At 35.8% G+C, this 21,554-nt stretch overlaps 1 protein-coding gene across 12 annotated transcripts in view; it reads left to right on the top strand.

The window, feature by feature from the left end:
- The window catches only part of jakmip3 (Janus kinase and microtubule interacting protein 3), a 42,666-nt gene that overhangs the window by 8,270 nt on the left and 12,842 nt on the right, over positions 1 to 21,554 (top strand). For 7 of the 12 annotated variants that reach the window (XM_082151879.1, XM_082151878.1, XM_082151872.1 and 4 more), the window contains 3 exons: positions 8,701 to 8,943; positions 10,530 to 10,772; positions 18,598 to 18,798. In XM_082151879.1, coding sequence (XP_082008005.1) covers positions 8,701 to 8,943; positions 10,530 to 10,772; positions 18,598 to 18,798 — 687 coding nt within the window. The remainder of the gene's footprint in view (positions 1 to 8,700; positions 8,944 to 10,529; positions 10,773 to 18,597; positions 18,799 to 21,554) is intronic. The other 5 variants (XM_082151883.1, XM_082151882.1, XM_082151875.1 and 2 more) reach the window with 1 other exon arrangement.

Here is a 21,554-nt window from a genome sequence, read left to right as displayed (position 1 = left end):
CTGAAGACTGGAGTAATGATGCTGAAAATTCAGCTTTGATCACAGGAAAAAATACATTTTACAATATATTAAAATAGAAAATGCTCATTTTTAAATGGTAATAATATTTCACAATAATACTAATTGTACTGTTTTTTGTTTTTGTTTTTTTATCAAATAAATGCAGCTTTAGTGAGCACAAGAGATTTCTTTCCAAAACATTTTAAAAAAATCTTACTGACCCCAAACGAAATGTAGTGTATGTTTTAAGAACGACTGAAAACCTTTTTTTTGTTATTTATAGCAGTTTGTCTTGTAAAAAGGTCATAATTATAATTAAGCATTCATTTGATTTAAAGCCAGTTCACCCAAAAATGAAAACTCTCTCTCATAGTTTATTATATCATTTACTATTACCGATTGTATTATCTTTACTCACCTCCATGTTGTTCCAAAACAGTAATTTGGGGTTTGGAAAATTTTGGGTTTAGAACGACATGACGGTAAGTAAATGATGACATTATTTTATTTTGGTGCTGAATTATATTTTTTTTTTATTTTTTTTTATGTGAGATTCCATGTAAGAAGCACTCGAGAAATTCACTCCCTCAATTTTAGGCGTGCCAAACAAGTTTGATGGCCTCTCCGGTAATGACGATGAACCTCTCATGTTTTATGGATTGGGCTTATTTTATTTAAGTAGCCGAGTTGATCCATGACGTGTGTGTGTGGTGTTAGCAGCTTTATGGGTTCATTAGCATTTTAAATGAGGGTGTAAAACTATAGGCATTCTGTCAAAGCCAGTTCAATGTCAGGCTAGCTTGTGACTGACTGCTGGTCAGGGGTTAATGGTTCAGCTTAGTCCAGTACGATTGTGTCTTGTTGATCTCATGTGGAGAAGATGGTCTTTAAGAGCCGTGAGAGTATCTAAACCATCTAGTTCATGTCCTGATGATTGACTGATGGGTGTGAACCTCTGTTTACTGTCATTATGATGAACACTTCATTTGATTTGATCGAGGTTTCAGAGTCGAACACAACTCACTATGCCTTGTGACATTGAACTGAAAAAATTCTCGGGAGATGAAAAACAAATTTAAAACTAATACTCTTAAATAATCTTAAAATTCTGATTACAGCCACATGGAAAGGACACAAAGTAACTCAGAATGTGTTGAAATGTGTAAAACCATTTGAAGCCCATTGGGTTTGAAATGTCGGGAATCAAGTATTTTGTATCTTAGACTCATAAACACTAGTTGTCTGTGTAATGCAATTTAATCCAATTTAGTTTACTTTGACTTTTTTTTAGGTAAAACATTTCTGACAGTGGAAGCAAGGGCTGCTTGTGTTTCATAATTGAAGTTTGCTGACTCTTATACAGAATTATTGAAAATATCAACATAATCATGCAATGGTGTGTGAAACGTGTAGATTTGTTGGGTCACACTTGATTAGAACCAGTCTGATGATATGTGAATCCCAAAAGTAAAGGATTGATTGATTGATTGATTGATTGATTGATTGATTGATTGATTGATTGATTGATTGATTGATTGATTGATTGATTGATTGATTGATTGATTGATTGACTGGTTTGCATTGATTTGATTGATTATTAAACTGTTCATGGCTGCAAAAAGATAGAAAGTTGTCATTTACAGTTTTTACAAGTTTATTTAATTTAATGCTTGGATAATATAACACAAAGTATTTTTTTTATAAATCTATATATAATTTGTATGTACTGTTTGATTTTTAAATTGGCTTTGCCTTTGAATGTCACTATTCCAATTATAATTGAGTATTTAAATCAAAACAATCGATTTTAGTTGTACTTTTGTTTTGCTTACTTTTTGTTTTTGTACTTGGTTTATTATAATTTTTTTGGTTTTTATTTATTTATTTATTTATTTATTTATTTATCTTTAAGAATTTGTATTTTATTTTAATTAATACCTTTATTTAGCAAGGATGTATTAAAGTTGATCAATAATGACAGTGAATTAAAAAAAATAACAAAAAAAATCCATTTCAAATAAATTATTTTCTTTTGAACTTTCTATTTATCAATGAATCCTGACAAAATACTATCAGAAATGTTTCTTGAACAGCAAATCTGCATTTTAGAATGATTTCTGAAGGATCGTGATGTTGTGATGCTGAAAATTCTGCTTTGCATCACAGGTGAAAATTACATTTTAAAATATAACCGCTATTTTAAATTGTAATACTATTTAATATATTACTAAAACTGTAAATGTTTAAAAATCTTACAAATCAAAAAAATTTAACACTAACATAAATTTTTTTTCAATTAAATTCCTATCTAAAATAACTATCAATATGTATAGATGTGATGTATAATTTGTGTCATACTTCGCCCCTATCCTGCGCATACGTGTGTGTGTGTGTGTGTGTGTGTGTGTGCATACTGCAGTGGCTGTCCGAGATCAATACACACATCTCAGGGTGAAAATAAATGACATCGAGGTTCTGCAAGAAAGCACACCAGAAAGTACTGATCGCCACCAACCAGCATTAATGCTCAGAAACATTTATTTATACTGTACTTTCAAATATCACAGAGTATATTAGTGAACAGCCTTTCTGGTTGACCCTTTCATCATCTGAATCAAGTAAAGCAGTTATAAGGGACACCATTATTACTGTAATAAATCATAATAATGGCAGCCACAGTTATAGTAATGCTACCATTAAGAAAATGTCAGGCTAATTTTAATAAGCGCTATCAGACAATGTAGTGCATATAATAATGATGTTCAATTATCTGACAGCTGTGTGTGTGTGTGTGTGTGTGTGTGTGTGTGTGTGTGTGTGTGTGTGTGTGTGTGTGTGTGTGTGTGTGTGTGTGTGTGTGTGTGTGTGTGTGCCTTTAATCTGGCCCTACTTTCTGATGCAGTACAGTCGTTGATTTAAAAGCAAAGTGTAAATGATCTGGAATAATGTGTGTGTTCCCCTGTGCACGTCCTTCAGCAATGGGAGTGTTTTATTTTATGATTCTGCCCCTTGTCCTGCAGGACTGGGAAAACACTCTAACAAGGACAATTACTGCCGGTGCCTGAAAGTCAAACACACTGCTATACCTTGTTTTCTGGAAAATTGCTTTTCTGATTGCAGGAACATGAAATGCAATGTTCGGGAATGATTCAGGGCATCGGTATTGTGGATATAGGGAGAAAGAGAAAGGAAATTGATTCATTATAATTTGAGATAAACCCAGGAGTGTTCTGTGTTTCAATGTCAAGACCTGCAGGGAAGTAAACACAGAGACAGGCTACTTTTTGGTCATATAGCCAAAAGTGAATCTCGAGTCCTCCTTGTGAATGACTGATGTCTCTGAGAATCATGTTAGACTAGCTGAGAACCCTGGAGAGAAAGATACGTGGTTAAGGAAATCATTGGAAAGAGAGTTCACACCTAAAGGAAATTGCTATAATTTACTCTCCTTCATGTTGTACCAAACACTTTCGTGTTCCCGCAGAACACAAAATTATAGGTTTTGATACTGTTTTGTAAGTACTTTTCCATAGAGTTACAATAAATGGGAACTAAAGATAAAAAAATAATAATAATTGTGTCCGATTTGTGGAACAATTCTTTTGAGTCGGATATTTTTAGTGAATCAGTTGACCTGATTCACAAAACCTTATATGAATGATTCATTCGTGAAGCAGATTGATTCACTTCACACTTTTTAGAATATGGTCTCTTTCTCACACTAAACGTCAATGCTTGGAATATATAGCACAAAATTAGTAGAGTAATTTTATTGTGCATGCTTTTGTGTCTTTTTATGAAACTTTAAAACTTTATCCTCATTAATTGTTATTGTATAGAAAAGATGAACCAGAAAAATCTTCAGAATTTTGTGATCGACCGACTTCTATTAATGGGTGAACTATCCCGATTATTTATATATAATTTTAAAATAGTATTTAGTTTTTTTATTAATATTTTGAATTAACTTTTTTGTTTTTATATTTTCTTTTTTATATATATATATATTAGGGCTGTCAATCGATTAAAAAATGTAATCGCGATTAATCGCATGATTGTCATGAGTTAACTCGCGATTAATCGCAATTCATCGCACATTTTTTATTTGTTCTAAATGTACCTTAAATTAAAACTTTTCAAGTTTGTAATACTCTAAATCAACATGGGCATGGATAAATATGGATGCTTTATGCAAATGTATGTTTATTATTGAAACCTAGTCAACATAGAACATGAAGATGAGACATGTTTCAAAGGTCATAAATGTTTTTCAAAGAACTTGTTCATGTCTATTAGACACATGTAGAAAGAACAAAGAAATACCAGGTTCCCATTATTCTCTTTCTTTGCACTGAGCAATTTACTAACACAAACATGTTTAGATTTTTGCATGACAGGGCAGCTCTTCTGAAAATGCTTAATGTACATTTATTGTTACATTAGTTTGTCTCTCTCTGTGCCCATTTTAATGAAGCTAAATTCTGAATAAAACTGTTTTCATTGGTATATGTTACTGTTTGTTTTGTCAAACAACGGAATGAATATGAAATAGTGACTGAAACGCGACCCAATAAACATAACCAGCTCTCCCTTCCAAGACGTTACTCTGCACAAAAATCCTGATAATCGAGCCGTCGTCTGATGAAATCAAATACACATAAGATAAAGACAATATTTGTGTTGTGATTTCGGCTATACTTGCATGTAAAATTAGAGAAGCAACATAATATCTGTGTTTAACTGAATTAAAGCGCTGCTCCTCTCTGCCGCGCGCGCGCGCACGCGAGAGAGAGAGAGAGAGAGAGAGAGAGGTGTGCGCGCGTGCTGAGAGAGCAGTACCGGCGATTCTCAGAAACTAAATAAGGTTTGGGCGCTTTTTTGAAGGGAAAAAAATCGCTAAAGGGGTCTGCAATGTCGCTAAGTTGGCAACACTGTGTATCTCCATTTCTCCAACTAGGGGTTGGGCCACGGGTCAAACAGAAAATACGTTAATCGGGCGTTAAAAAAATTTTTTTTTATTATTTATTTATTTATTTATTTATTTTATTATTATTATTATTATTATTTATTTATTTTCTTTCATATTCCCGTTTTGTCTTTTTTTTTTTTTTTTTCATATTGCCATTTCGATTTAATATATTTTATTTCAGTTTCAGTACTTCAACTTAAAATTGTTTCAGTTATTTGCCAAAGTTTATTTTATTCTAATGTTTATTTTTTAAATTTAATTTCAGCTGGTTTTCAATTAACAAAAACATTTGTAATATTTTTAGTTTGTTAACGCCGACTGTCCCTTTAAGATGCTGTAAGATGTAAGTGCCCTTATATAAATGCCACACTGCACTTTAAGCACAAAAATGTCCAAGCATCAGATTCCGAGATTAACCGTGAGCGCGCAGGCAGGTTTCCAGGCGTACACACACGCGCGTGAAAATGAATCTGTTCTCTTGGTGAGTGCAGTGACAGCACACCCCTGTGTGAGACTGTCAGAAGCGAATCATAGATGTGCTGTCAGACTGCTTACATCAATGCATCTATTGTGATGGGCTTCCTTAGACTGACAGTAAGAGGGGACATAGGAGCTGTCTCTGCTGTTGTTAGGCCTGAATGAACAATACTCATCATGTATGATGGAAATAAATGGTGCTGGTGTCTCACACAGCATGTCTCCTACTGTATAGTCCCAAGTTTATACTGCAGAAAGGAGAGGTTTGTGTTGAAAAGCATGTTTGATTGGGGGGTTTGAGCCATGGGATGTTATTATGAGTGAGTAAAATATTCTATAAATAAGCATTCTATCATTTTATGCCTTTTTTTGTGATGTCCACTTATAATCTTAGTCAAAGTTCATCTCTGTTTTCCTGACCTTTAGAATTAGATGATCAGATTTTGAATTTGCTTCAGAAGATCAATGTAATCAATCAAAGCAAGAAAGCGTATCAAAAAGATGCAATGCAAATTAAGTCCGTTATGATTGGTTCACCTTCACATAGGCTAGTTGTAGTTCACACTGATGACAGTGTTGATATGCAAATGTGGATGGTCATATGTTAATTAGCTCATAGTTTTGATGTCAATACTAAACAAGCCATTTTTGCAGCTTAGATTTGATCATTTGTTTGTTGACTGAGGAAAGAATTTAGCATTACGGAGTATACATCTTTGACTTTTCAATCCTATTTCCTGATCCTTGTTTCAGATTAGATCAAAATGTCAAGATCAAGTCTGCCAGGGAACACTTATACACCTTTTAACTTTGTTTCTTGTTTCCTCCAAACATCAAAGAATGGCATAAAAGACTTTTCCAACCTAGTGCAACCCCGTCACCGCTGACATTTGTGGATCCCTTTTTATTAAGAGTGCAATATCTGTGCACTTTATCTTATACTACAACATTACTTTAATGAAAGGACTGTTCTACGTTCAATAATAGTTATATTATTGTTATATTATGTGAGGAATAATTGACGACAGGCCGTTTAATTATTAGAAAAATAATGCACATATTGCACACTATTGTTTACTATATTTATTTGCTTGGTCAGTGTCGTTGTGGGTTTTGGTTCTTTGAAATAACGGAAATAATTTGGCGAAGTGATATGAACTTGTAATGTGGTCAAAACCTGCCTGGAACTACTTTAGCCGTGCCTTTCCCTGAAAATAATTGCTCACCTTAGAACGTTCGGCAACCAATCAGAATCAACCAATCAGAATCAAGCATTCAACAGCCCCATAGTATAATATATAATGTTGATTACCACAGAAAATAATTTAGGATTAAAGGACAAATGAAGCTTGATGACAATAAAAAAATTAAAAAATAATTATTTCCCACTAGGTTAAGCATTAGTAAGCTCTAACATGTCACCAAAGTATTTAGTCCCTTTAATAGTAGTGTTATGATTGTTAAAACTAGTTTTTAAAATGTATAAAATTGTATTAAACCTTCCAATTTCATGGTGAGTTTCCTGCCTCAGGTTATTAGTTTGGTTATGCTTCAGTTATATTGTTTATTTGAAAAAAATAAATAAAATGCATGTGTCTCTAGTGTTACAACCTGGCAGATACAGTTATATTAAATATAAAAAATTATAAAAAGTTTAAAAAAAGGCAAATTTAATTAGTAGTAAGTATAGCATGATGGTAAAAAAAACAAAAACGTATCATTAGAAACCATTAGAAAAAAAAATAAGCATTTAAATGCACATATATATTTAGAAAATATAATTTTCTGTGGTAATCAACACAAATGCTGTCAATAGAGCACTGACCTAATACTGAACCCTGGACATTTATTTAACGTTACGGATGGCTGGTTCTTCAGCAGAGGCTAATGGGATATCAGCAGCACTGCTGACTCTCGCTGGACTCTAAACCTCTCCTCAAGTTCTCTTACGCTGCATTTAAATGCAAACTCCCAGTAGGCCCAAAATTACTTCTCTGCTGTTTTATATAAAAACAGGCGAAGTTGTCCAGTGACCGTCTGACCCAGTTTTGGTCTGGACTGGTGTGGAGTCAGCCATTTTATAAGTTACTGTCTCCATCTGACTGCCAACGATATAAAAGCCAGCAGACCTACAGGGTTGCAGAGCAGAGACTTTTACTCTTATCTCAATGTTTAAGACGTTCCTAACCTACTTTTATTCAGTGGTGTTTGCTAAGGCAAGCATCTCTATTGTTGTTGCTTACCGGTTTAGGGAAGCATTCACGTCGTACCACACAAGTTGTGCTAAAGACATGAATGATACCTCAAATCATCATGCGGCTTTTGGAGTAAAGGTGATCAAAGTGGTCAGATTTACTAATTCTGGTCTTGTAGAACGATAAAATGAGCAAAATAATGTTGTTATTATGAAACTGGGGAATGCCTAATAATGCCTTTCTTCTGTAAATATCTAGTTAACTATCTTTTTTGCTTGCTAACTGAAATCCTTTACTTTTTTTGCATTTTAGAAGTAATTGTATGAACATAGTCAAACATAAAAACATGCGTGTCAGAGCTGATATGTATTGACATGTTGAATTGTGTGATGCAGGATCAATTCTGTTTCTTTCCATAATAGCTTCTTGTTACTCCATATATGTTTTATAAAAGGGTAGGGCATAACAATATTCTGGTGACATTTGGGGTATTTTTAGTTTCATCCTCCAGTGTTGTCTTTGTTTTGTGGCTAAATTTCAAGATGGCATCTCTGTTATGTTACCAGTGTTGTTGTGCCTGTGGCAGCATGTGTCAGTCCTGATGGTCCTGATGTGACCCTGCTGTGGGGTCGTGTCCTGACACACTAACTCTCTTATTTTTAGGGCACGCTCAATATATTCTGCACTGCACCGCACTGAATCATGGAACATTGCCCACAGCTGTGCAGCGTTGCTTTGCATAAAAACATCTTAATGTTCATTATACGTTATACTACACTTAATTAAATTATGAAAAATATCCCTTCAGCTTTAAATAGCATTGAATATTTGCATATATTTATCAATCGATCTAATTTATTTATTTATTTGTGTATGCATATACATGTTTGTATATATTTTTTTCTTTAATTTAGTTTTTTTTAACTGTATTTTTATACATGTAGTCTGAGATGCCACCATACAATTTATTGCCCATTAAATATTTGCTTTGTTTCATAGAATATTTAAAACCTCAATCCCTTCAATTAGTTAAATCTGAGTTAACATCTACTTTCTCAGGTCAGTAAGCTGGAAAGGGAGAAGTCTCAGGAGGTCCGTCATGAGCAGCACAAATCCACGGTGGTGGTGACCGAGTTAAAAGCCAAACTACACGAGGAGAAACTTCGGGATCTCCACAGCCTTCGGGAAACGCTCCTACGTCAGCACGAGTCTGAACTGGTACGGGTCATTAAGATCAAAGACGGAGAGATTCAGAGACTCCAGGCGCTCGTCGGTGCCCTCAGAGATGGATCCACAGAAAAGGTATGGAATAGAGTACAAATGAAATGGACTTAAGCAGTGCATTTTACATATTCATTTACTTAAAGTTCCTCAACTGGTAGCAGTGTCCGATTTATACTAAATGATCACAATACTATAAAAAGAAATGCATAACACACAATAAATATATTAATAATAGCAACAACAATGATAATATTTAGGGAATTATATTTATTCAAAATTGTTTTGATGGTGTAGATGGTTGCAATTTTATTTTTCATCTAATTATTAGATTTCTCATTTAAATGGTCATTTGAAAAGTTGATTGATCTTGGCCTGTTAGTACCGTTGTTGGGTGCTGGTTTTTAGAGTCCCACCAAATGGTTCCAATATGAGTAAACCCAATATTAAAGAAGGCAGGGTAGACAATTTTCAGAGAGGCTAGCAATAGCGAGCTAGCTTTGAAAGTGTAAGATCCCACCCTCCCTCCAAACCAACGCCTCCTTCAAAACACATGAACGCATTCAGCAGGGAGCAAACAAAGGCGTCACGAGAGACAGCGTTATACTACCTCATGTCTCAAAGATAACATTAATGAACATAAACAACTTAAAGAGCTCTAAACTGTACCTGACTGCTGCAGATTCATTTCGGCATTGATAGTGTTGCCATTGAAACGCAGAAATTCGAGTCAGGAACCGCTCCGAGTATAACGTCAGGGGTTCACATATCTTCCAAATTACAGTAGTTATGATGTTAACGCAGAATAAGCTGGTTGTTTTAGTTCAGGAGGAACTGTTAAAGGCGGCTGCTGTTTCAGTTGCGGTGCTCAGTGACTAACGTCTGTCTAAATCAAGCATAGCGTTAGTTCTGGCAGGTCACGTTAGTCAAGCTCGCATCAGCTGACTATCAGCTGATCCACATCTACCTATAGGAATACGACGCCTATCACCGTATACATATATAAGCTGCTTCAGTATTATCAGCAACTATCGCGTTTCTCAGGAGCGAATTACCCTCCTCCATCCCCAGCTCCTCCTCTCGTCAGTCAGGATTTAGCATTCTGATTCCCTTCGAATCAGAATAAATTCTCGAATTATGTCGTACTTTAAAATCTTGAATTAATGATATCTGCAATACATTCATGTTGGTTCTGTTCTGTTTACCAAAAGGGGGGTTATTGCTGCTCTCCCTGCTCATATCCATGCTAGGCTGCATGGATGCGCAGGGAGTTCTCACCCAGAACGGAACTATACCACCATTCCAAATTGTATGCTAATTGTCAATCATATATGACGATAGTGGTCCTGACAGAACTCTGCGTAGCATGAAACATGCTGATGACATGTGATGTCTGACCGAATGCAATGATTGGACAAACATCTCATGGTCCTATACGCCTTCTGACGATATATATATATATATATATATATAAATACATTTATACCACTTAACATCAGGATGTGAAGAGACTTTCAACCAGCATCACCAAAAAAAAAAAAATTCTGGAAAAAAATGGCCTACCCTGCCTTAAAAAAAGTAAAAAATAAAAAAAGTAAAAAAAAGTAAATCTTGGTGAAAATGTTCATATGGAATATAACTCCCATGTGGTTCCTCTGGCGCTGCAGGTGAAGTCTGCACTGATGGCGGAGGCACGAGAGGAGTCCAGGAGGAGTTTCGAAGTGGAGCGCATGCGAATGCAGCAGGAGATCTCTGAGCTGAAGGGGGTGAAAAGGCAAATGGAGGAAGCATTAAGCATGGCGGTGCAAGCCGACAAGATCAAAGCCGCCGAGATCCGCAGCGTCTACCATCTCCACCAGGAGGAAATCAACCGCATCAACAGAGAGTGTGAAAGAGAGATCCGCAGGCTGGTGCGTAAAACTGTTTCATTGCATACACTATTAATCTATGTATTAATCTTTCAGTAAATTACTCTGTCGGTCTGAAAACATACCTTTGAGTGAATATCTACCTCTTGTATTTCCTGTGGATTTAAAGCTCTGAGCGTTCAGGTTGAGCAGAACATTTACCCTGGGTTTCTCCACGGGGACTGTCTGTGCAATTTATGTGCTGAATGAAATTCTTTTGTTAACTGGCAGGGCTTCACACGGTTTACATGGGTAAAACGCATAGGTGTTTCCATAATGGTAACTTTCCTGTGTGTTAGAAACTGGAATCAATCTTATTATTTAGTAATTTAATTTGAAGCAAGAAATTATTCAGGAATGAAGCATTTGTTTATTTAGCAATAATTCACATAATGATTACTATGGAAGCTTGTTTTTCGCCACAGAATAAAACAGTCTAAAAGATAATTGTGACCTTTTTTATCTCACAATTCTGACTTTTTTTCCTAACAATTGCAAATTTTAAAGTCAGAATTGCGTGATATAAACTTGCAATTCTGATTTCCTTTCTCATACTTTCTGATCAAGTTTACATCTTGCAATTGGAGAATAAAGTCAGAATTGTGAGATAAAAAGTCGCAATTACCTTTTTTTTTTTTATTAAATAAAAAACAAGATTCCATAGATTACAACACACTTCTGTGAGAAATAAAAATTTGGTAAAGTTCTGTACAGTTCAATTTAAATTATTTGCTAAGCCCCTCCCCCTTTGGTCACTGTTACTCACTTAGACAAGCTTTATAAACCGTTCTATAGGAATAAACTGGAGAGTTTTAATGCAAAGCATGATTTTAAGTGAAATGTGCTCATAAATCATTGTTTGGATATTATTCTTATGTGACACATTTTATCTGCAGTTTTATCTTTAAATCAATAGTAATATTATGCAGTCATTTAATTTTAAAATGGCAAACTCTGCAAATCAGTTTGCAACACTTGCTAATGTAGTATTTGTCTGTATGTTTTAAAAGGCTGGACTTAGTGAAGGTTTTCCCTCCAGATCCTCTACTAAAGCTTCAAGGTTCTATATCAGTTGGTTCACATTTTATATTTAGCCATACCTGTATGTGTGCGTGTATCTCAAAATGGCAGTGTGTGTCTGTGTGTACCACACTTTAAAGTGAAGCTGCTTTCTTCCCTTCTCTCTTGTTCTGGGCTTTTTGCCATCCTTTTTTCCTGGAGTATGAAAATATCACTGCAGTCCATGCCTGCTGGTATCGATCTCTCTCGTGTGGCTGAGCGCTCTGCACTATATCGCTTCAGGACTAAATGCATGTGAGAAATACAGTGGAAAACAGGCTGGGGTCAGGTCTCTCAATGGTATGTTTATTAGTGATGAAAAAGATATAGGAAGCTTCACTGTCTTCTAAGAAGCATTTATTTTTAGGACTATGGATTGTCACAGGAGAAATATCTGCATGGCAGTTATGCGAAAGCAACAAAGCATTGAGTAACACTTGTTTGTACATCAAGTGTTACATAATGTGAAGCTTTTTTTTTTTTTGCACTGATGCCACTTATTATTCTTTTGTTATAAATAAAATATATAAATATATATATATATGCGCACACACAGTATTCAGTACATGGTTTCGGTGATAATGCTCACCCCATAAACATTCATGTCCTCTTGTCTCTGCCTGTCCCTTATCTTATTCCATTCTTTTAAGTCATTGCAGAGCTATTGAATAAACGTTACTGATGTTTATCTGGTGGGTTGTGAATGCAGGAGGTCTGAATGCGATAAGAGGCCTGTGTCATTGTTATGTGTTGAGGAGGTATTGATCTTTGGATTATTTATTTTATCAGAAGGCCGGCTGGGGATGTAATAGCGTTTAGCTAGCAGGGTGGCAGGGCATGCCAAGGTGAACCGTGTGTGTGTGTGTGTGTGTGTGTGTGTGTGTGTGTGCGCATTCGCATGTTTGCTGAAACAAGTCCACGACTGTCCTTTGTGTATGGGACAGGTCACCAAAACAACAAAGCCAGCCTATCATTAGTGATTCTTGCTGAGACAAGCACTGTTTGTTTTACGGACCCCAAAACCCACCTAGCAACTGCCCAGAGTGCCCTAGCAACCTCACAGCAACATATATGTATAGATAAAGGGAAGAAAAAGAGAACCAGATGTCAGAAAGTTGGAATAATGAGCCAGTCGATTAAAATACTGAAATAGTGGAAAGATGAATCACACAAGACATTTCCTGATTGGTCAGCTACAGTGATGACATCAGCACCAGTTGACAGGATGCCAAACCAGCCAGTTAAAACGGCTATAGGACTGAGCTGATGAGAGGGAAGAGACACTGTGCCACTTGTGATTTTAAGTGAAAGAGACATTTGGATCTCGGTTAAATTAAATAAAGGGATTTATTGTGGTCTGGGCTGAAGCGAAACATCAATCAAGACATGTTTCTCATATTATACGGACGTGGAAGGTCTTGCTGTAAAGTGCATTTATATGCATTGTTGGTACACAGTCTGAGAGTCTGAGACAAGTGGTGTGAGAAGGGAAGAACACCGTGAATACTGAAATTGTTGGGAGGCCATCTGATGTAATTCACAGGGGAATGTTGGACATTGAGTAGTAGTTTAAAGTGTATGATTGCATGTTTCTATGCTATGCATGCATTTATGTATGCAAGTATAAGTATATGCATGCATGTATGTTTGTATGCACTGTATGTATGCATTTATTTATTATTTATTTTATTTGTCTTATGATTATTTATAATCACATTACATACTGTATACCCTATCTCTTGACTTTTGACAGTAAGTAGCTACCTAGTAACCACTAAGAGCAACCTCATAGCAACATGATAAAAACATTCTGAACACATACTGTCAACCCACAAAACCTTAGCATCATGGCAGTGAATTTTGCATAAGCAAACATCACTCACACTCAGGAAAATTGAGTTTAAAAAGGTAAAAATTGTCTTGTCATTGAATATCTATAAAATGTTGTAATCCGTAATTCCAGCCGCCTTGGTTCTCTATTCTTATTTAATACAAGAGTGTGTGTGTGTGTGTGTGTGTGTGTGTGTGTGTGTGTGTGTGTGTGTGTGTGTGTGTGTGTGTGTGTGTGTGTGTGTGTGTGTGTGTGTGTGTGTGTGTGTGTGTGTGTGTGTGTGTGTGTGTGTGTGTGTGTGTGTGTGTGTGTGTGTGTGTGTGTGTGTGTGTGTGTGTGTGTGTGTGTGTGTGTGTGTGTGTGTGTGTGTGTGTGTTGTTAATGAATTTGATCAAGTTGAGGTGTGAAATATCTGTGTCACTAGCATGATCAGATGGAATGGAAACAATACGTATGCATATTAAGTTGTAATATTAAAGGGGTGTTTGATTTATGATTTCACTTTTCTAACTTTAGTTAGTGTGTAATGTCGCTGTTTGAGCATAAACAACATCTGCCAAGTCACGATGCTCAAAGTTCAAAGCAAGGGGAGATATTTGCTTTTAAAGAAATTGCTTTTTAAGGACTATACAACAAACGGCTGGTAGGGACTACACCACATTCCTCCCGGGTTAGTGACATCACTAACCCTAAAATGTACATAAACCCCGCCCCCTGGAGCGCGATTTATAGATTATCATGACAGAATATGCTAATCAATGATTAGAAGATAGTTAACTCCATATCAGCTACATAAATTTAAACATAAACAAAATAGATTTCAAAATTTTCAGGACACAAGCTGTAGTAGCTCCACCCCCTGTGCTGGGAGCAGCAGCTCATTTGCATTTAAAGGGACAGACACAAAAACGGTGAATTTTTGCTCACCCTCAAAAAGTGACAATTTTAACATGCTATATAAAAATATCTGTGGGGTATTTTGAGCTAAAACTTCATATACACACTCTGGGGACATCAGAGACTTATTTTACATCTTGTGAAAAGAGCATTATACCACCCTTTTAAGTAGAAAATTGCACACATCACATTTAATAAGTCATATCAATAATTGTTTAGTGCCAACTGATGTAGAAACTTGGAATTAGGTGCGCTGCAAACCTCTGCATGCAGACAGACTGTACGTTTATTAAGTGTGAATGGGTCTGGTTTAAAGGCTGGATAAATAATGTTGAGTCCGTGGATAAGGGGTGTAACAGGATTAGTTTCAGAGAAGGAGACGCTGTCTGATACATGAAAGCGAGACTCAGTCGTCTGAGGCGTTGAGATGTCAATTAAACACAAGCTCAGACGCTCACGAGGGAAGGTGGATTACAGCTGTCCCGCCTATTCTGCACAGATAGCCGTGCCTCGGATATTTCAGGGAGTTTGGATCAGCCTGGTGTATTGTGTGTGGAGAGGCTTCATTTTATTATATATTGCCAGAAATTGTGAGTTACTTCAGGTTTTTAGGTTAACAAGACACAACACATATTAATGGTTGGTAATTGTGATTTAAGTATGATCTGATCATTAAAAATGTACACTACCGTTCAAAAGTTTGGGGTCAGTAAGATTTTTTTTTTAATGTTTTTAAAAGAAGTATCTTCTGCTCACCAAGGCTGCATTTATTTGATAAAAATAAATATAAATAAAACATAAAAAAACCCAGTAATATTGTGAAATATTATGACAATTTAAAATGACTGTTTTCTATTTTAATATATTTTAAACTGTAATTTATTCCTGTGATCAAAGCTGAATTCTCAGCATCATTACTCCAGTCTTCAGTGTCACATGATCCTTCAGAAATCATTCTAATATGATGATTTGATGCTCAAGAAACATTCATTATTATTATCAATGTTGAAAACAGTTGTGTACATTCTTTGATGAATAGAAAGTTTAAAAGAACAGCATTTATTTAAAATAGAATATTTTCTAACATTATAAATGTCTTTACGGTAACTTTTGATCAGTTTAACTCATCCTTGATGAATAAAAGTATTGATTTATTTTATTTATTTCCCCCCAAAATAAAAATAAAATTCTTACTGACCCCAAACTTTTGAACGGTAGTGTTTAATGTTACAAAAGCTTTAGATTTCAGATAAATGCTGCTCTTTTGAACTTTCTATTCATCATAGCATCATGAAATAAAAATGTAAATAACTGTTTTCAACATTGATAATAATCATAAATGTTTCTTGAGCATCAAATCATCATATTAGAATGATTTCTGAAGGATCATGTGACACTGAAGACTGGAGTGATGATGCTGAAAATTCAGCTTTGATCACAGGAATAAATTACAGTTTAAAATATATTCAAATAGAAAACAGTCATTTTAAATTGTCATAATATTTCACAATATTACTGTTTTTTAGTTTTTTAGGTTTTTTATTTTAAATAAATGCAGCTTTGGTGAGCAGAAAATACTTCTTTTAAAAACATAAAAAAAATCTTACTGACCCCAAACTTTTGAACGGTAGTGTATATAAAAGTCTATTCATTAGCCTATAATTAATTAATTAAATAATTAATAAAAATAATTATAATACACTAGAACACCCCAGTATTTGCCTAGCAATGCCCTAGAAACCCCCTAGAGTGCCCTATGCCTCATAGCAACAAATATGGATAAATAAAGGGAAGAAAAAGAGAACCTGATGTTAGAAAGTAAAAACTCCATTAATTTTCTCCATTGGGAAAATCTCCACAGTTGCACTCTATGCTGTCAATCAGAATCCAAACAGAATCAGTTGACCAATCAGAATCAATTATTGCAATGCACATAGAATAGTGAGCAGTAGGCATGATGTGTAATATTTGTATGCATATCCATTCTGAGCAAAAAGTTGGTTGGCTTGACATTCAAAGCACGGCCCTGCAAGAACGCTGTTTTAATAAAGGAAATTGAAAAATTAGGACATTTCCACGGAGCAGCGGGGCTCACCTCCATGTTAAGCAGCGCACCGGCATCCCTCACGGGTCTACAGCCCTGCGGTCTGGCCTGGAGCCTGGATACTAAATGTCCACGGCTGATATTCTACCATTAAATTAATTTATCATGCACATGAATTACCAAGGAATCAGTGAGGCGTGTGTAATGGCATACACATAATCAATGTATTCATGAAGCTCATGAAACTTTAAAATGCTAATGTGTCATATAATGTGCATTTATGCTGAATAAGTGACTTCCTCTAGTCGCAGGGATGCCGTATAAGAGAACAGGACCTAATATTTCCCACCGCACCATGTAGTGCTTTATATAATGCAGATAAACATAGACGCACGCTGAGATTTCCTACGAGATGCGCTGATCACAGTAACGCCTACGCTGGCCGTGCCTGACAAACAGAGAAGAATGAGTCATTCTCACACCAAGAAGATCGAAAGGGAGAGATATACTTTCATTCACTAAATCTTTTTCTCCTCTTCAGTAGGTTGAAGAATAGCACACACTGTGCTTCTACAGAGATTTGTATAGGAATGTATAGGCGAGACCGGGGCTAGTTGTCACAATGTAAAAGTTTCATGAATTGTTTTGCTTCATCATTGCTTTACTGCTTACGTTTAGCTGAAAATATACTAAAAAGAATGTTTCAAAAAATGGTAAAGAAGTCTCTTCTGCTCACCAAGGCACAAAAACAGTAAAATTTTGAAATATTTGTACCATTTAAAATAACTGTTTTCTATTTTAATATATTGTAAAATGTAATTTATTCCTGTCATGGCAAAGCTGAATTTTCAGGAGCCAGTCTTCAGTCACATGATCCTTCAGAAATCATTATAATATGCTGATTTGCTGCTCAAGAAACATTTATCATCAATGTTGAAAACAGCTTTGCAATATTTTTGAAAAAAACCATGATCCTTTCTTAAGGATTCTTTGATGAATATCACAATAACAGCATTTATTTGAAATTGAAATCTTTTGTAACATCATAAAATGTGGGGGGGGGGGGGGGTTATGTGTCATTGGTGATCAATTTAACGCATCCTTGCTGAGTAAAAGTATTCAAAGTATAAAAAATTTAAAAAATCGTACTAAAACCAAACATTTGTACGGTTAGATAATGGGCTGTTTAATGGCAGGTTTACACTGTGACAACTTGCCCCATTTAGTGTGTCAACATGCAATGATATGAGTTCAGTGTGTTCAATGTACTGTATCTTTTTTCCCTGGGCAATAACCGTGGAAATATTCAATGCTGTAGATCTTTTTGTAACCAAGACTTTAACACATGTTTCTGTACAGAAGTTGACTTTCAAAAATAAACCTGAGAAATATTTACAGGAGTAAAAGTCATAAGTTCACACTTTGTACTTTTTGATGGATGGATGGATGGATGGATGGATGGAGGGAGGGAGGGAGGGATGGATGGATGGATGGATGGATGGATGGATGGATGGATGGATGGATAGATTTTTACTTTATACAATATATATTGTTTCAAAGCAGCTTTACAGTGATAAACCGGAAAATAATGATTCAATGATGCGAACAGAATCTCTAAATAAAGCATCTCTAAATAAAATAGTATCATTGATCAGCTGAAGTCAGTTCAGTGTAGAGTTAGTTCAGTTCGATATCAGTGTAAAGTTTATCAATAATGGAACGAGTTCCTTTTCAGTGATAAAGCAGCTCTGAAGTAAACAGTGATGTCATCATGCAGCGCAGTTCAGTTCTCATCCAATAGTGTCAGTGCCGTCAAATCAATAAAATCTCTGAATATTAAGTGGCGTGGCTCATCACTGTACGGGTTTTCATGGCGAATGCTGTGCATGCGTGTTCTCTGTCCCGAGTGGACGTGGGACACACTCACACCTGTGTCCAGTTTCAGGCGGGACGTGTGCGCGTGTGCATATGTGACTGTGCTGTGTTCTGTCCTGTAGATGGATGAGATTAAACTAAAGGAGCGCGCTGTCTGTGGGCTGGAGAGAGAGCTCAGCGCTCAGGCGGGCCACACGTGGAAACTACAGCAGCAGAAACAGGCTGTAGACTCTCAGCTGGCCCTGCTGCGAGACTCCAGCCCCAGACGAGAGGGCCCTTTCTCACCCGCTGCAGGAGACACAGCAGAGAACACAGCTAACCCTGTAAGCACATCTCCATTACTAAACCTCGCCGCTTTCACTGTGCCCACACGCTCACATCGGTCTTCCTCAACCCATTCCCATTCATATTCTCCATAGAGAAACGGATTGTGAGTGATAATGTAAAAATATATATATAAGATAGACCTAACATGAGCTCCAAAGTTATTATGCTTCTTTTAAAATCAAAAGTAGTTCATGTTCTTTTAAAAAAAAGTCATGTTTAAAAGGCAATTTTCCTAGTGCGCTACAAATTTCTGATAAATCTGTATGTTTGAAATATTATGAAATACACTTAGAATAAATTACCTTTATAGTCAAAAAGTCTGTTTATGTTTGTTTCATGAGTTCATGGAATGAGTTGTTCTTTCCCTCATAAAAATGGTTAAATATACAGTTTTGTACCTTTCTCTTTTTGTAAATAAATTATTTAATTCATCATAGACGCATTCAATAGATCTAAAGATTCGGGAATCAGGGTTTCCACAAAAGTATTAAGCAGCACAACTGTTTTCAACATAAAAAAATATATATAAATAATTCTGAAGGATCGTATGACACTGAAGACTGGAGTAATGATGCATAGAAATAAATGACATTTTACAATAAATTAAAATAGAAAAGAGCTATTTTATATTGTAATAATATAATCAAAAATATTTCATTTTTTATCAAATAAATGCAGCTTTGGTCAGAGACTACTTTCAAAAACAAAAAAAATCTTACTGACCATAAACTTCAACTATAGCTGAAGATAGTTGGTTTGGTTAAATGGCTTGTTTCTCTATTGAAAACGAAAATGAATGGGAAAATACTTGCGGAAACAATCAGTGACTCGTTGTTTATTAATGATGGTGCTATTTAGCATCAGAACCTATAAAAGTAGTTTTATTTCTATCCAGAGCAAGAACATTCATGTACATGATCATCACAAGGGTCATTAATGTACCCTTATTAACTTTATGCACATCATTGACAGAGGGGAATTGACATTTCTGTTCTCAAGGACTTGAACAGGTCTGGGTTTGAGGAAAACACTGCTGGTCCGGCTGCTTGTTTCATCTGTTCGTGGAAAACACACAGAGCTTTCCCTGGATCCTCACACTTCACTGCATGAATCTATTGTCCTATTCTTTCCTGCACAAATTACAGCATAATTACACCTCTTATCACCTGCGCAATCTTAACAATAGACATCAGGGACATATTTTCATTAACAGCAGTAGCTTTTTCAATACTTATAATGTTTCTACTTAATTAACTTCAGAATGATCTTTAATACAACCAAACTAAACACAACATTAATTTTGCCGTCATCATCGTGTCTTGATTTAATTTAATATTATGCATCAAAACAAACCGTTTACAGCAGCATGTGTCTTGAATCTGGCTTTGTGCTCATTAGGTTTGAGGTTTAATTCTTTCCTTGCACACATGATCTAAAAAATAGTGTCTCCCGCTGCGACTTGAATAAGGGCCCATTTTATTTTCCATAGATTTTTAATTTTTATCTGCAATCTAACAAAGGAACTAACACTTTTTATAGTGCATTTAAATTATGCAGATGGTATATCCAAAGCGATTTGCTTTATCCAATCCTATTTTTTTAGGTTTTATTCTTGATTTCACAATGTTTGAATGCTGTATAACAAACTTTTTCCCAGCAGTGTGGTGTATCATGATATGAGAGAAGCAGTGTTTAACTTTAAAGCATCGGTGTGCCATTTCTCTGGCACCAACAAACTGATGTATCAGAAATGATGACTCTTTTACAACAAGCTTAAACTCTTCCTGCAGTTGCCCGTTGTTCAGTCAAATATATAATCATACAAATATACACATCTTACAATAGATTTAGCTGTGAGAAGGGCTCACGTGCATTTTCACTCTGTCTTCATGTGTGCTGAGTGTGATCTTTCCCACATATATCACCTTCTCAGGGCTGTAAGGGCTGTGAGGTCACACACTTTGTATTCACACACCTGTGGTGTATTCTTGCGTTTTCATATCTGAGGCTTGTTTCCCAGCAGCTGAACATCCGTGTCTCTGGCTGTCGGTTTGATATCAGCTTCAGCTGTGGTGGCACGGCTGCTGCTTTCATTTTCTCTGCTGGAGAAAAGATGGATTTGATCGGTGACCTTTCAGGTCTTTGTCAGATGTGGACGAGCCAGTGTTCTCTGGCTCTGTATCCTCCTGCTTCTGTTTCTACGGTTACCTGACATTAATAAATATGTTCTTACTACAGCACCAAACAGAATTGACAAAAATACGCATTATATAGTTAAAATCTGCTAAGGGGTAATTAAATGTAACAAATAGTGTAAATGTGCATAAAAATGTCAGTCAAAACCAACTCATGTTGAACGATGTTCACTAACCCAGAGAATTTTTTCAATTGGATTTGCGTTTATTCTCTTTATCTTGCGTATTTCACTTATACTCGCGTACGTTCTGTATTGCGTGCGTTATAGTCTCTGACAGACAGCGTGTTGAAGCCGCTCAGGCCTCTTCTCGGAAAGCGAAGCGATGACGTAGTTAAACATCCGGTAGTGTGTGTTTTCCAGGAAGTGCGTGCTACCCTACCCTACATTGTGCACGTTATTTTTTGACAGACATTGATGTCTTGATATTCAAATGATGTGGATTTGAAAACAGATGGATAGTAAGGTAATAATGATGTATTTCTTAGCCGGCAAGTATTCAGTGAAGTGATTGATGACCGTGATTGTGTTATGTCGATGATTTGAGTTCTAATATTC

Source organism: Leuciscus leuciscus, assembly GCF_965113295.1.
Source record: "Leuciscus leuciscus genome assembly, chromosome: 21".
NCBI lineage: Eukaryota > Metazoa > Chordata > Actinopteri > Cypriniformes > Leuciscidae > Leuciscus > Leuciscus leuciscus.
The sequence above is the reverse complement of the archived record's forward strand: the minus strand, read 5'-3'. Positions and strand labels throughout refer to the sequence as shown.